The 15,522-nt window shown below is 36.3% G+C and overlaps 1 protein-coding gene across 2 annotated transcripts in view; it reads right to left on the bottom strand.

The window, feature by feature from the left end:
- Positions 1-468: 468 nt before the first annotated feature.
- Positions 469-15,522, bottom strand: part of dis3 (DIS3 exosome endoribonuclease and 3'-5' exoribonuclease) — a 44,252-nt gene continuing 29,198 nt past the window's right edge. For both annotated transcript variants that reach the window (XM_043691366.2, XM_043691367.2), the window contains exons 14-21: positions 15,355-15,482; positions 14,390-14,476; positions 10,975-11,131; positions 4,730-4,944; positions 3,968-4,136; positions 3,305-3,463; positions 2,810-2,932; positions 469-1,314 (exon numbers count right to left, since the gene is read on the bottom strand). In XM_043691366.2, the coding sequence (XP_043547301.2) occupies positions 1,228-1,314; positions 2,810-2,932; positions 3,305-3,463; positions 3,968-4,136; positions 4,730-4,944; positions 10,975-11,131; positions 14,390-14,476; positions 15,355-15,482 (1,125 nt within the window). In that variant the 3' untranslated portion in view covers positions 469-1,227. The remainder of the gene's footprint in view (positions 1,315-2,809; positions 2,933-3,304; positions 3,464-3,967; positions 4,137-4,729; positions 4,945-10,974; positions 11,132-14,389; positions 14,477-15,354; positions 15,483-15,522) is intronic.

Below are 15,522 nucleotides of genomic sequence, written 5' to 3' on the forward strand. Positions count from 1 at the left end.
ATATCCCGTTTAAGTGTTCCACAGCCATCAAAGTGGATCCAGATAGGATATGAATCCTAATACACAAAATGATCAGAGATCTGATCCTACATTTATTAACAAAACTCCTCAAACAACAAGTGTGCTCACTGGATAATTGACTGTGACAGATCTATACTTAGGTATTAGTTCATACAATCCTTTCATTTGGTCTTTACTGTACCACCACCTCAGATTTAGTATAGAACTCAAATATTGCTGTAAAAGTACTGTATTGAACCTTTTCATCTTGGTACTTAAGACAGTGTGCAAAGAATATCAAACTAAAGGGAAAACACATTGTTGTTTTCCTGTTACTGAGATATTTCTTAAATTCTAATTTTGCCATACAAAAAGCTTTGAGAAAATATCTAAGATAATTCTGTGTGTACATCGAAACACTTTTTCACACTAATGTACTAAATAATTTATAGTCATGTACTCCACTACTAAAAAAACTACAATATTGTTTAATGAAATAATTATCAAAGTCAGTTTACAACATTTTTAAAAACTTGACTTTAAACATGCTGCAATAGAATGTGGAAAAGAAGAAAAATCAGTGCAAAATGGGAGTTGAATTTGCTCTGCTTAAATTGTTGGTCATTTGTATGGAGGCTAAATTGAAACTTTTGTTTATAGCAAACAATTATTTGAAATGGATCAGAGTTAGTTTTTAAATTGATTTGTTATGGTCTTCAAGAGATAAATCAGTGTGGTAACTTTCAATGCACTGCTCTCCTTACTGCAGTATAACAACCAATCTACACAGCGTGACATACACATAGTTCAAAATCCTGTCCTCTTTAACCCCTGAAGACCTGCAATTCTGTTGGTCATTTATCTTTCCTGTCTTTGAAAGTTTCGCAGGCCTCCTTTATTCCTTGTCTCATCCATCCCTTACTCAAAGCATTCAATTTCTGATCAAGGGTCAGAGACATAAAGCATTAACTTTTACTTTTCGTGCCACATTCTACTGACTTTTTGAAATAAAAACAGAATATACTGAAAATATACCATGAATTCCATTTAAAAATGTGAAAGTGTATAAAAATTCAACATTTTATTCAAAACATTGAGTTATAAAAACATTTAAATCATATGATTTTATGCATTATACATATTTATCTTCACTTAAAACAGATATTTTGTGTTAAATGAACTAGAACTTATTTATCAAGAGTGATAGCCAGGAAGAGTGGAACTTTCTTAGTTTAGCTTAGCTTTTTTCATCTCAGGTTCTTCAATACTAGTATTTTTCTGTGATGTATTTCTTGGAACACTAACTCCAGGAATCTGTTAGAAGAAACAAATTTACAAATAAACTTACAAAACCTTTACATATTGAGATCTTTCAAAAGCTGAATATGTGGCATGAACAGGTTCTACAGGTTTAAAGAAAGGAAATCTGATTTCTCCACTTTTAATTTTGAACTGCATTGTTTCTTTTGCCTTGACTGTAAAATTGTGAATTGGTGAAAGGCAATATTTTATTGATTTCTTTTCAAAAATAATTTAAAAAAAGGACAAATATATGGGAGCAATTTAAGATTTAATGAGAAGGAGAAGTTAAACTACCAATAATTAATCAATCTTACACAAATAGTGCAAAGGTTTCATAATGAACATCGCAAGTGTGAAATCATCTGTATCTTGTAATGATAGATGGTGTAGATTGGATACTCTGACTAGAAAACATATTTTGTTCCAATTAATATATGAAAAACAAATTTCAAACAAAAGCTCTCCCAATCATCACAAAGATGTTACTTGCCAATAAATCGGGCAAACAAAGGGGGTAGCACTTCAATCACAATGCAAATATTTTTGAGAAGATTTGTAGCCCAGGTTGAGGTTCTGGATATAGGTTTGCTCGCTGAGCTGGAAGGTTCATTTTTAGACATTTCGTCACCATACTAGGTAACATCTTCAGTGAGCATCCGGACAAAGCGCTGCTTCGTCTGGAGGCTCACTGATGATGTTACCTGGTATGGTGACAAAACGTCTGAAAATGAACCTTCCAGCTCAGCGAGCAAACCTACATCCACAATGCAAAGAGTTACTCTTTGACTATGCATCTTTTAACAAGGTAGTTGATTATTCTGTCTAAACTACATCTTTGACAGTGACACTAATTATCCTCAAGTCTTTATCCTCTAAGAATAGAGTATCTGTTGATCTGAATTGGTTCTCTCTCTTTTATTCAGGAAATAACAGGAATATGAAATGTGGCTTTTCAGCACTGGCATCGAATACAAGGTAAAGAGCTCTTTACTCAGCTGTTCTCATTCGCCTATTTTTCCTACAATGTTCATCAAAAGCATTCCATACATTCTAATTAAATGGAGGGATTCAGAATGTGGACAGAAGTGACAATTTTAAATTAACCACAGATATCTTAGGAGTGGTCAGAAAAACTAAAGGGCAAGCTCGATTGTTTGATATAAATATTGCAATTTAAAATTACAAGCACTAATATAAACATACAAAACCCATCTTTTTTGTTGGTTCCCACGTGATTCTAATGAAGATTTTAAAAGAGGCAGAGGTGTGCACAAGATGTGCATGTGATCACACAGCAGCAGATGCTTTCCATTGGTAAAAGCTGCCATCAGCTAACAATGAAACAGGTACAGGTCATTTACAAAAAACAATCTCCTGGTCAAACAGGGATGGCTGTTTATCATGGCTACAACTTTCCTGCCCACATACATTACCATTTATACAAGAGTTTATGTATTAAATAACTAGACATCTGCAAGGTAAAGTTTAAATAAAATCAAACACTTACCACTGGGTCGACCAGTGCCATTCGAATCTTCTGATGTTGGACATTTGATGCATCCAATGTGATTGTTACGGTTACATTGTCAAACATGTTGAACATTGTGCCTTCTACTGTTAAAGATGGGACCTGAAAGAACATTAAAGATAAAAAAAGTAAAGTCTATATTTTTTGGTTTTTTTTAATAGAAAGAATTTGAGGATCAAAAAGCAATATGTTTCTTTCACTTTTACAACCATCATAGGGTCATTAGGTTATCTCGAGTCTGACTGTTTTTGACACCAAACCAATAATGTCATCTCCCTTTTGGAAGGGAGTTTGCAATGATAGCCTGGTAATGTGTTTGCATAAGCAATAAAAAAATTAGAGATGGTCCAACCAAATCTTCTAAAGTAAAATAGGTTTGTATGGAATTACATGATGGTTAATTAAGAACAGGAAGCGTATTATACCAAAGAAAAGTGAAATTAGTTGTAAAAGGATGAAATGAAAGTTACGTACCTCTTGGTTGTAGTGCAACTTTGGGGATTGTTTGCCTTTCTCTTCAAATAAGACAGTACCCTCCAAACCAAACTTTGGAATGAGGACTACAATGGCATTCTTTTTCACAAAAAGGATATAACCAACTTCATCAACAATTCCTTTGTTTTTAAAGAATAACTGCAATAACATTAAATAGAAAGAATTTAGAACTTAAAAGGCAAACAAAGTAATTTGAGACACAAAACCTGACTTGGCATAATAACCGAACTTTCAATAACAAAACAAATTTGCTTGTGCTTGACAAAATTAAGTTATTGTGTCAAAAGAGCGAAAAAAAAGCTTCTGGACATTTTGATCATGTCTGCACAGAGCTGTTACGTACCAATAAATGTTGTTTAATGCAAAAGTTCTACAATTGTCTAATTTAAACAACAGGCTAAAGCTTCTGTTGCATAGTTATATTACAATTTCTTGAAGATTTTGGTGGAATTGTAAAGAAAAAGAATTTCAGCAAAAACATATTTAATAAATATATTTTAGCCAGGTGGTAAAATTCTTCTAAACCAATAATCAACAACAAAATTACTAGAATTCAAGCAATCATTTGAGTCTCCAAATAAGGTTATTTCCGTTAAGTTAAGCAGTTTCAAGATATGAAATATTACTGTCATTAATTTTTACCTGGGTATGGAATGCCACAGAAGCCCGCTGAGAATACTGTGCCATTTTGTGACGGTAGTTAAGGTTATTACACAAAGCTTGCTGTTTATGCTTGTCCATGAGATCTGGGTAGGTAGAATCAGCATTAATTGCCACAGCCAAAAGACGATGTACTATTACATCAGAATACCTACAAAAAGGCAAACACAAGACATCACAAGTGACTGTTTACAATACTGATCAAAATCCAAAAAGGATTAGTGAAACTTTCCAATATCACATTATGTATATCCAACACAATACAGGATTAAAACAGAAGAATAGAATTACTTTTGTGCAGGGATCATTTAAAAATATATGACATTCACTCAGTAAATACACCAATGGAACATATCTGAAACTTGATCAGATTATGCAATAAGCTCAAAATTATTTTTGAACTAGTAAATTAAATACATCCAAATGCTACACTGGTGATAATGTTCATTTAGGACAGGAATTATTTTAACTCTAGTGAGATCCAAACTAATTAAGTACATTTAGGAAAAAATGCTGTCTCAGTCAGACACTTTATGCATGAAACTCCTTCCCAAAACAAAGCGTAATTTTTTTCTCTTTTAGTCATTGGATACTAATTTTAGGCTGAAGAAAACACTAAAGCATTAGTAATGAACTCCCCTTCATTACAAGGATTTCCTGTCCATTTGAACTGCAGCTGTGTGGACATGAGTTTCATTCAGGTGCTAAACATCATACAAAAAAATCGTTTTATAAGATCCACACCTTCTGATTGGTGATGTGAAATGAGTATAGATAGGTGAAGCCAGACCAAAGTGATGAAAGTCAGTATCCATTCCAGAGCAAAAATAAACTGCCTGCATCATACAACGCGTTGTCAAGATTCGCAAGAGTGTATTCAAATATGGAGAACCAGGAACTTCAGCATTATCCAGAGAATCCGCTAAGGCTTTGGCTGAATCAGTCTGGATATCTAAATTCTAAGAGGAATAGGAAACAACTCAAGCACCATTGTATTTCTTCTCACTTAAAAAAAAATCTATACATCTCTATGTTACTGCTGTGTCCACATAACAAATTAATATTTAAATTCTACATGCATTCTTCATAGCACTTTATGAAATCGACCTCTATCTGATCACTTTTACCAAAAACATGTTCCAGGTATTTGCAAATGGTTTACAAAGACTCTGACAGTGGTCACCACCCCATCCATTCAGAAGATTTGTGAACTATTTCATAAGGCACTACAAGAATGACATCAGATTTTAAAAAAATACAATTGTTCAAATTCTAGGAGGAGTGAAAACAAATGTAGTAGTAATAGAGGATAATATAGTGAGGGATGGACAGTATTTTGTGCAGCCAAGAAGGCATGTCCAGAAAGCTATGTTGCCTACTTAGTGCAAGGACTTGGGATATCTGCTCAAGGCTTGACAAGAACTTGGAGTGGGAAAGGATGGTGCAAATAATCATGGTTCACAAATGCTCTACCAACAAAGCAGGATTAGGAAAAAAATTCTGTTTAGACAATGTAAGGACTGAGGCACTAAATTGAAGTGCAGAACCCCAAGAGTAATGACCTCTGTATTATTAGCTGAGCCATGGGCCAAAATGGCAGAGAATAGATAAAACTGGTGAAATAGACATGTGGCTGAAAGATTGGTGTGGGGCAAGTGGTTTATGGGGACTGACGTCAATACTGGGCAAAGTCGGTATAGTTGGAAGGGTCTGTACCTGAACTGTGCTGGGAACAGTGTTTCAGCAAACTGCATAAATGAGGAAGCAAACAGGGCTTTAAACTGAACAACACAGGAGAGAAATCAAGCTTGGCAGATTTAGCAAATAAAGGGATAAAGCCAACGCAGGCAGCAAAACATATAATGGAAAATTAAATCAGAGAATACTAGGAAGGGACAGAGAGGAGAAACCTAAGAATGCATCAGAAGTCAAGACTAGATGTTACAAAGATAACAAACGACAAAATTAAAGACTCTGATTCTGAATGCACATTGCATTCATATCAAAGTAAACAAATTGATAGTATACATTGAAGCAAATCAATACAATCAGATAAACATTGCAGAGGGATAGGATTGGGTACACAAGGATTAGGTACTGAGTGACAAAGATTGGATACTAAGTACTGGTATTGGATAATGTGAAATGATTAATTAATAACCTCAGAGTAAAGGCAACTCAAATAGCAGAGACAACAATATGATGGGATTTTACATTCAGTTTGTAAAGGGGAAAAAAAACTGGGTCAATTAGTAATTACACCAGCATAAAAGCTGGACTGGGATACTCGGCCAGGATTAGCTTAATTGAGAAGCACTGGCAAACATTTATTCATTTATTTCATTAAAAAAGTGTATTCTGAATATAAGATAATACATATTACAAGATAATACATGGCTTGGAGAGGGTGGGCGCCTGGAAATTGTTTCCGTTAGGCGAGGAGACTAGGACCCGTGGACACAACCTTAGAATTAGAGGGGATAAATTCAGAACAGAAATGCGGAGACATTTCTTCAGCCAGAGAGTGGTGGGCCTGTGGAATTCATTGCCGCAGAGTGCAGTGGAGGCTGGGACGCTAAATGTCTTCAAGGCAGAAATTGATAAATTCTTGATGTCACAAGGAATTAAGGGCTACGGGGAGAATGCGGGTAAGTGGAGTTGAAATGCCCATCAGCCATGATTGGATGGCGGAGTGGACTCGATGGGCCGAATGGCCTTACTTCTGCTCCTATGTCTTATGGTCTTATAAAGAAAAATTCGAACAGGAGGACCCACCATTCACAATTAACTAAACAAGTTAAGGATAGCATCAAACTTAAGAAAAAAAATATGTAATTACACAACAAAGAGAAGCAAGTCTGATCACTGGACAGAATATAAAAAACAGCAGACAATGACCAAAAGATGAAATCAAGAGAAAGAAATTATGAGTACGAGAAGTAGCTAGAAATGTAAGATTAAAAATGAAGACTTTTTACACAGATATTTGAAAAGGAAAAATAAAGAGTAAGCAATGTGAATGTTTGTCATCCAGTGAGAAAAAAAATCAGGAATTAATAGTAGGTAATAACAAAATGGCGGATGAAAAGAACAAATACTTTGTTTTTGTCTTCATAGTATTAGCTGGAGTATATCAGAAATATAAGGGAGGAAGGAATTTAGTAAAAAAAGACAATTACAAGGGAAGTGGTGCTGAGAAAACTAACAGCTACACAGTGATAAATCTCTAGGCCCAGGTGAGCTTCATTCTAAAGTCTTCAAATAGATTTTAATGAGCCAGTAGATACATTAGTGTTAATTTTCCAAATCTTGCCAGAACCTGGAAATGTTTAAAATCAATTTAGAAAATAACAAATACGTTTTGTTACTAAAGAAGGGAGGGACCAAGAAAAAGGAATCTATAGGCTAGTTAACTTGACATCTGTCATGGAGAAGGTATCAGAATTGATTATGAAGGTGGTTTCATCTGGACACCTGGGGGAAAAATCTCAAACTAATTGGGAGGGTTATCCTGTTTTCCAAATTTGATCAAGTAAGTGAAATGCTTTGAAAGAAAAGATTTGCTATGAATAAAGGGGAGCTTTTAGCCAATACTATTATTGGAAATTGCAGAAAGCACATCAGAGAATATTTCACAAAGTACAGATTCATGGTGCAATACCTTAACATGAATATAAAACTGGCTGGAAGAAAACAGTTTTTTGGGGGGGGGGGGGGGGGGGGAAATAGAGAGATAAATCAGTCTTTTTCTCACTGCCAGGATGTGATGAGTCGAGGACTGCAGAAGTCTGAGCTGAGGCCTTAACTTTTTACAATTTACATACTTGAATAAAAATGTTTAGAGAAACACTAACCAAGTGCAGTCAGGTGGGCATAATTTAGTTTGGGATTATGGGTGGCATGGACTGGTGGGACCGAAGGGCTTGTTTCCATGCTGTACAACTCAATGACTCAGTTGAGGAGAGCAAAGGAAACATTGATAAATTTACAGATGACACAAAAATAGAAAAGTATACTGCGATAAGGACAGAACAAGGTTCCAAACAGAAATAAAGAATTTGAGTGACTGGGCAAAAATCTCGTAGAAGGAGTATCACATGAGAAGTTATTCACTTTGGTAGGAAGTAGTAAAAATAAAAGAGTTATTAGTGAAATGAAGAAAACTAAAAGAAAAATCAGAGGTGCAGAGATATCTAGATATAACAAAGTTAGTATGCAGCGACAGTGTGCAATTGTGACGACATTGTCACTTTAAATGGTTATTTTGTCCTGGGTTTTTTGAAGAGAGGTTGAAAAGGCAGAGGTGCCGATGTGGTTAGGGCTCCAGCATGAATCAACAGTATTGCTTTTTTAAAAATAATTTAACAATGGAAGGAGATTGGCCAGTTCACCCAAATGTAGCAGTCACAGGATGTGACAGTATCAGAAGGGTTGCAAGTTTCAGTATAGAACTGCTAACTGACTTTCTCGTAAACTCCTGGACTGAACTCCTGCCTGTAAGAATCAGTGTTTGAATTCACCTTTCTGCCAAAGGGTGTGTTTATGGGATGTTACTATATTGGAACAGTTAATTAGTTAAGTTGCTGTATTGTGTTGGTTAAGTTTTCCAATAGTTAAGTTATTCTAAATTTCGCATTCTTTCCTTCATATTTCAACTATAGAGTTTAAATAAATTGTGTTTTGCTTAAAGCCGAGTGGTTTGACAGTTGCATCATACCTGGAACACCCATTTCACATATACCTTTAAAATAGAAGGTTAGGCTACCTTCTTCAAATATTTTTGGGGCAGTGGGGTGGGGCGGGGGTGCTGGCTTGGTCCATTACAGACTGGGGGCTCGTTTGGGATAATTTTAGAATTCTGATTCGTGCTTAGTATTGTCGGACTCAAAAGGTGGCCAGTGGTAGATGCTAGTGCCTTTTATTTTGGGTGGTGAATTCAGTTGGTCTAAACAGTGCTTTATATAGTAATGGCTCTTTCAGTCACAAAGTTTTCTGGGAATGGAGGAAGTGACTTTGGGAACTTTACAAAAGGTGAGCAAGGCTAAGCTGTTGGAATCTGCAGACAAGTTGGAATTGCTTTTGTGAGAAAAGGAGGTAATTACAACTATAGCTTGACATTTAAAGTTGCTGGAAAGGGCTAGATTCAATTGCTGATGAAGCAACTTGAACATTAAAAAGGAACTGAAAGTGCAAATTATGGTTTAAAGCATTGGAAAGAGAAAAAAGGAAATAATCACCCTGACACAACAAAAAAGAGAAGGCCCAAACAGAAGGAAGGAAGAAAGAGAGAGACAGCTGAATTTCAGAAGTTGGCACTTAGACAGGAAAGTCAACGTAAAAGGATGGAGGTGAAGGAAGAAGGTAAGTTCAGTGAGGAGGATAGTGATAAGCAAACTCATTGCAGCCAAAGGCCTGGTGGGGATCTGTTTAAATATATCCAAGCAATGCCTAAATTTGACGAGAAGGATGTAGAAGTCTTTTTCGTCGCATTGGAGAAAGTGGCTTAACAAATGAAGTGGCTGGTGACCCTTTTTTTTTTGATCCAAACAAAAAGGTGGCAAGTACAGCTAGTGAGATATTCGCATCACTATAAAAGGAGGTATCTGGGGAGTATGAGGTGACGAAGAAAGCCATCTCAAGTGCATACATGCTTGTGCTAGAAGCCTACAGACATTGTTTCAGGAATCTAAGGGAGGACACTGGTCAAACGCACACCGAGTCTGAAAGGATCAAACAAAGTGTGAGGGATGGATTTGGGGTAAAGAGAAATCCTCAGGTGGAAAAGGAAAAGTAGACCTCAGTGAAGATAATAAAGGTAGCTTACCACAAGGGAAAAAGGAAACCTATGAAGGGGAAAACAAGTTGAGGATCAGGTGTTTTCACAGCATAAAAGTAGGCCACATGAAGTCACACTGTTGGTGGTTTAGAAAAAGCACTGGAAAGACAGATGTAGGAAAACAGAATAACTATACATGTGGCAGGACAGGAAAAAGTAATTGCCGATGCATTGTTGCAACTTGGATAAACAAAGATGGAGGCATTTGGTGGCAGGAGTAAACTGACTAATAGAACGTAATAGTGAATGTTTGCATGGTTGGAGTCAATGTAGAGTATACATATTGCAATGTACTAATAGAGTAAGACTAAGGGCTTTAAAAGGAAGCCACCTTTGTATATTGATGGATTTTTTTTTTAAAAAGCAAGGAGGTGTGACAATGTTGTCACTTTAGAAAGGTTATTTTGTCCTGGGTTTTTTTTGGAAGAGAGGTTATAAAGGCAGAGGTGCCCCGTGGCTAGGTTCCCAGCTTGAATCAAAACAGTTTAATGGCCAGTTCTCCCAATTCAGGTTTTACTGGATTTGGTTAGCTGGAGCAGTCACAGGATGTGGCAGTATCAGAAGGGTCACAAGTTTCAGTAAAGGATTCCTAACTGATTTTCTCTGAAACTCCTAGACTGGACTCCTGCCTGTAAGAATTCGTCTTTGAGTTTACCTTTTTGCCAAAGGTTGTGTTTATGTGAAGTTACTATATCAGAACAGTTAGTTAATTAAGTTGCTGTATCAGATTGAACATGAAAAGGAATTGAAACAGTTTGAAATATGGTTAAAATCAGAGGATCAAAGGGGCTAAATAGTCTATACCTGTTCTTAATTCAAATGGTTGTATGTGTATTAGTAAACTTTATATTGTACTACTTCTCCACTGGAAACAATGGAATTCATAAAATTAGATCACCTAAACATCCTCCTCCCATATTTTCACAATACTAATGAAAAGGCTAATCACATCCAAAATAACAATATCAAAAAACTTAGAATATCAAATTTGTATTCAGCAAAGAATAAATCACACACTCAAAAAATAGGCAGGTGGTTGTGCAATTGAACTAACTTTTTATACTACTTATCCAAATTGGCTCCAACACATGTCTCATATTCAATTAAGATAACATTTGGAACCAGCACCATAAAGTATGATTTATTTGCTCACCTTGGATTTTGCTGCTTTGACAAGGATGTCATAGTTTGACAGTGGAGGTGCTGGATGCTTTCTGAGTAATGCACATTCTGAAAACTCCTCATAAATTTTCTGTGCAACTGAAATATTGGCCAGCAACATGAATTCTTCTACCATCGAATTAGTTTCTCTACAAATTAAATTAGAAAAATGTTAACAAATACTTCAGCAAGAAGGTTTAAATGGCAGTTGGAGAACGTATCACACTGAACATTTACATAATCAAACATAGAACTACGGATGCTGGAGACCTGAAACAGAAACACTCATTGCTGGAGAACAGAAACTCAGATGGTCTGGCAGCAGCTGTGGAAAGAAAGTAGAGTTAACATACCGAATCCGGTGACTTCATCAGAACTGTCAGTGGTATTTATGCTGAAGCAGAAATTGGGCTCGGAAGGGGGACAAAGGGGAGAGGTACAAATTGGTATGGATGACTGCAGCTCCAAATAAACTCAAGTTAGACATCATTCTGGAGAAGCAGTCCAATTTACTGGTATCTGTTCTACCACCAGGTCACTATCGCTGTATTGTGCATGATCTACAAGACACAATTGCAGTAACTCACCTTTGACTGTCGCAAAGTGGATACAAACTTGGCTAAACGATAGCGAACATTGTAATGGTTAATGGTATTTTTCAAGTTAAACAATAATACGTATGAAATTCTGCAAGGTCAGCATTGGAACTCGAGACCGTAACATGTGGGGGACAATTTCAAATTTTCCTGACGATACAGACCTTGGAAGAATTGCAAACTGTGTGGGGAAGACCATGTAGAAATACAAAACGACATTGACAAGTTGGCATTCTGAGTGGATAAGTGGAAAATAGAGTGGAGAAGTGTGAGATAATACAGTCTGGAACAAATATCACGGAGACACAGTATAAAAGAAAGGAGACTATTCTTATGGGAGTGTGGATAACTGAAACCTCGGTATACTTGTCCTACCACCTTTTTAATGGCTTATGCACAAGAAAGAGCTATTAACAAAGCATTCAGTTTTGTAAGATTCATTAATAAAGGCAACAGGTATTGAAGAAGTGAAGTTTTGCTGAATGTACATAGGATACTGGTTAGGTCGCAGCTGGAGCACTGGAGTATCTGGGTGCCACACTTTAGACAGGAGATGAATTCACTGGGAAGAGGGAGGGGGCGTGGGAGAGAGAGAGAGAGAGAGAGAAAACAAAAAAGCACGCAGAATAGGTTTTTAACAATGGCTTCAGGGATTTAAGAAAAGAGGCAGAAAGCTTAGTGAAGACATGAGGAAAATTCTTTATAACCCAGAGGGTGGTGGGAATGGAACTCACTGCCTCTAAGGGTGGTAGAAACAGTAAGCCTCATGACACTTAGATGTGCATATGTTACGCTAAGGCACAACAGGTTATGGGCCAAGGGTGGAAAATGGGACGAGAATAGTTAGGTGGTTCTTTTTGACTTCATGGATGCGATAGATTGAAGGGACTTGTGTGTGCTGAAGATCTCTCGGACTCTAACAAGTGCATGAAATGCAACCAGTTTCACGTTTTCCTGCAAGTTTCACACAGCATCTTGATTTTGGACTGCATCACTGCTGGATGACACTCCCCAGAAATCCCCACCTAACAATAACATGAATGTATCCAAATCACACAGACAATAATAGTCCATGATACCAGTCATTGCCATCTTCTTATGAGCAATTAAGGACTGGCAATAAATACAGTCTGGCTTTGCCAGTAATGGTGGAATCCCAAGAATCAAACAAAAAATTTTCTGAAAACAAGTTCCATGTTTTTGATTTCAATATTTTATGTTTCAGCTGAGGGTTTGGCTTTCCTCTCACATTCTTGCAATATACAATCAAAAGAGATTCAAATAATTCAGACGGGACTAGAAGTGAGTGTTCCTAAAAAAAAACTAGAATTACAACATCTGAATTAAAAACAACTGGTGGGATATTGTTCAGACAGACTGCTGTGGATTATTTTGTAGGGACTAAGACAATAAAACAAGAAGCCGTTTATCAGTATTTAATACCACGGGGGAAACAAAAAACCCAAGTTACTGCTCAGAACATTCAGTCTCGTATATTTTCAGAAACTGCAAAGGAAAACTCAAAAGCATAAAATCTTGAATAACCTTCATAATTTCAGGCCCAAAGAGTAAATGAGTTTATTCAGTGAGTAGCTAACTCTTTTGGCTTGTAAGATCTCTTTACCGGGAAACCTAGTCAATGCTAAACCATCCTGATTTAACCCAAGGTAACTTCAGCACCTCAGGTGTGTGAGGGAAAAAAAAGTAATTAAACAGAATTTCCTATGATCCCTTTTCCATCATAGGGCAAGTTGACAGCAGTGTTTAAACTGTGCAAAATGACATTGCCTCAGGTAAAACAGCTAATTCAGCATACAGTAAAACATCAACTAAGAGACAGTGAGGTCTGCAGATGCTGGAGATCAGAGTTGACTGTGTGTTGCTAGAAAAGCACAGCAGGTCAGGTAGCATCTGGATGCTGCTTGACCTGCTGTGCTTTTCCTGCAACACACACTCAAAACAGCAACTAAGTCTAGTTACATCATGAGATATCAATGTGTAAAGAGAGACTTGTATTCATGTAGTAGCTTGTACTACCTCAAGACACCAGCATGTGAAATACTCTCAAGTGCAGTCATAATTGCAATGAAAATATACAAGCCAATTTCGATGTAAAAAGCTCCCACAAAGGACAATGTTATAATGGTCAGATAATCTGATTATTCTGTTTTTGTTTGAGGGATAAACATTAGTTGGGATATTGCAGATAATTTCCTTGTTGTGCTTTTAAGTAAATGTTGCTGGATCTTTTATACTAACTGGTGTATAGATCGGGTCTTGGTTTAATGTCTCCTCCAAAAGGCAGCTTTGTCCAACAATGCAGTATCCTGAATGCTGCACTGGTAATGCCAACCTAACTTTTTGTGCTGAGGATCGAAGAGATACTTGGACCCTAAAACATTCTTACTCAAATAAGAATAATCCATCTAAGCACAATAATTTTGAAATGTTAAGACTGAATAGTTACGTAGTTTTCACTTTTTAATAAAGTGCATAATGTAAGTCTTAGTGACTATTCTACAGAAATACAACACAACAGAACAGAATAGAACAGGTTCAATTCACATTATGGATAGAAAATCAATTTTGGCCCTTCATTAAAGATCAGATACTATAATAAATGAATAAAACACTTTGTTGCATTTCTTAAAATTAATGGCATGAAAATAAATGTAATCTAAAGAAGTAGTTATTTTTTGTATATTTTGGAGGTTGATTAACTTTGACTAATACAACATAGGAGTAAAAAAGTCTGCAAAATGAAATTAACTGATTTCAAAGCTACGCAGTATTTAAATGTGCAATACATACTTTAATTCTTTGGTTTGTAGGTCGATTGGATCATGGGTTTCACTGTCTATATGAAATCGCACTTCAGGAGAAGACAGTGTTAGAGCTCTGAAAACAAAAGCACACTTCAATTAAACCACATCAGATTCCCCGAGTAACTGAGACTCAATTTGAGATAGAAAATAGCATTGAGTGAATTATCGCTGCTCAATGTCTTATCTAAAATGGTCCTCTCAAATTCAAGTTAATTTAAGTGCCAAATTACATCTGAATTTGAATATCTTCGCTTAATTTAATCAGAAATTTAAATAAAATACTTTTACTGTTTTTAATGTTAGTTGCAGAATAAATTGGTAAGGATACAGACAACTTTCCTGCACTTTAAATAGTGCTACGATAGCCCTGATATTCAGATCAGGGTTGGAAATCTTACTTCTGTGATGCAGGTTATAATTTGGGGGCAGGATGGACACTAGCGACTCGGGTGCTCAGTATAATAGTTAAGAGTAAATTTTTAAATTCTCTAACTTTTCTTGGTAACGACCAGCTAAACTGAGGCTGATTCCACCAAATTATCTGACTTTAATGGATTTCTGGCAGGTTCCAGGCACAGGAAAATTGCCCATCAGAATCTTCAGCTTCTTAGCCAATGTTCACAGAGTTTTCTGTGCCTGATATCCTGCATGGTGCCAACATGCAATTCTAGTCTATGCTGCTTCAATGACTCTGCTCATCAGAAGATCTGGACCAGTATGTTTTACACTGTCTGAAAGGGCAAAGTCTCTACTTGTGTCTCATGTAGGTACTGCATAGGAGCATTAGCCTAGATTTTCCTCAATATTTCAGGATTTCAAAACATAACCTTCTGACTTCAAAGCAAATGTATAAGTTCAGAGAAAACCCTAGACTAATTGATTCAATTTTAAGAAGAGAATAATGCTTTGTGTACATTTGAAAGAAGAAAAATATAAAACATTTAAACTCACCCATTGTCAATTCTTCTCTTTTTTAGAATTTTTGCTAGTTTATTTAAACGGCGAAGTCCTAATGTAACCTCATCATTCATGCTTTCATCATCGATTCTCATTTGTGCTTCAGCATATGTGAGTGATGCCTAATAAACAAATGTGCAAAAGTAAATAAATATAGACACA

This window comes from Chiloscyllium plagiosum, unplaced genomic scaffold, assembly GCF_037043375.1.
Source record: "Chiloscyllium plagiosum isolate Xiang-an unplaced genomic scaffold, Cpla_swu_hap1 HiC_scaffold_6, whole genome shotgun sequence".
In the NCBI taxonomy this organism is placed as follows: domain Eukaryota; kingdom Metazoa; phylum Chordata; class Chondrichthyes; order Orectolobiformes; family Hemiscylliidae; genus Chiloscyllium; species Chiloscyllium plagiosum.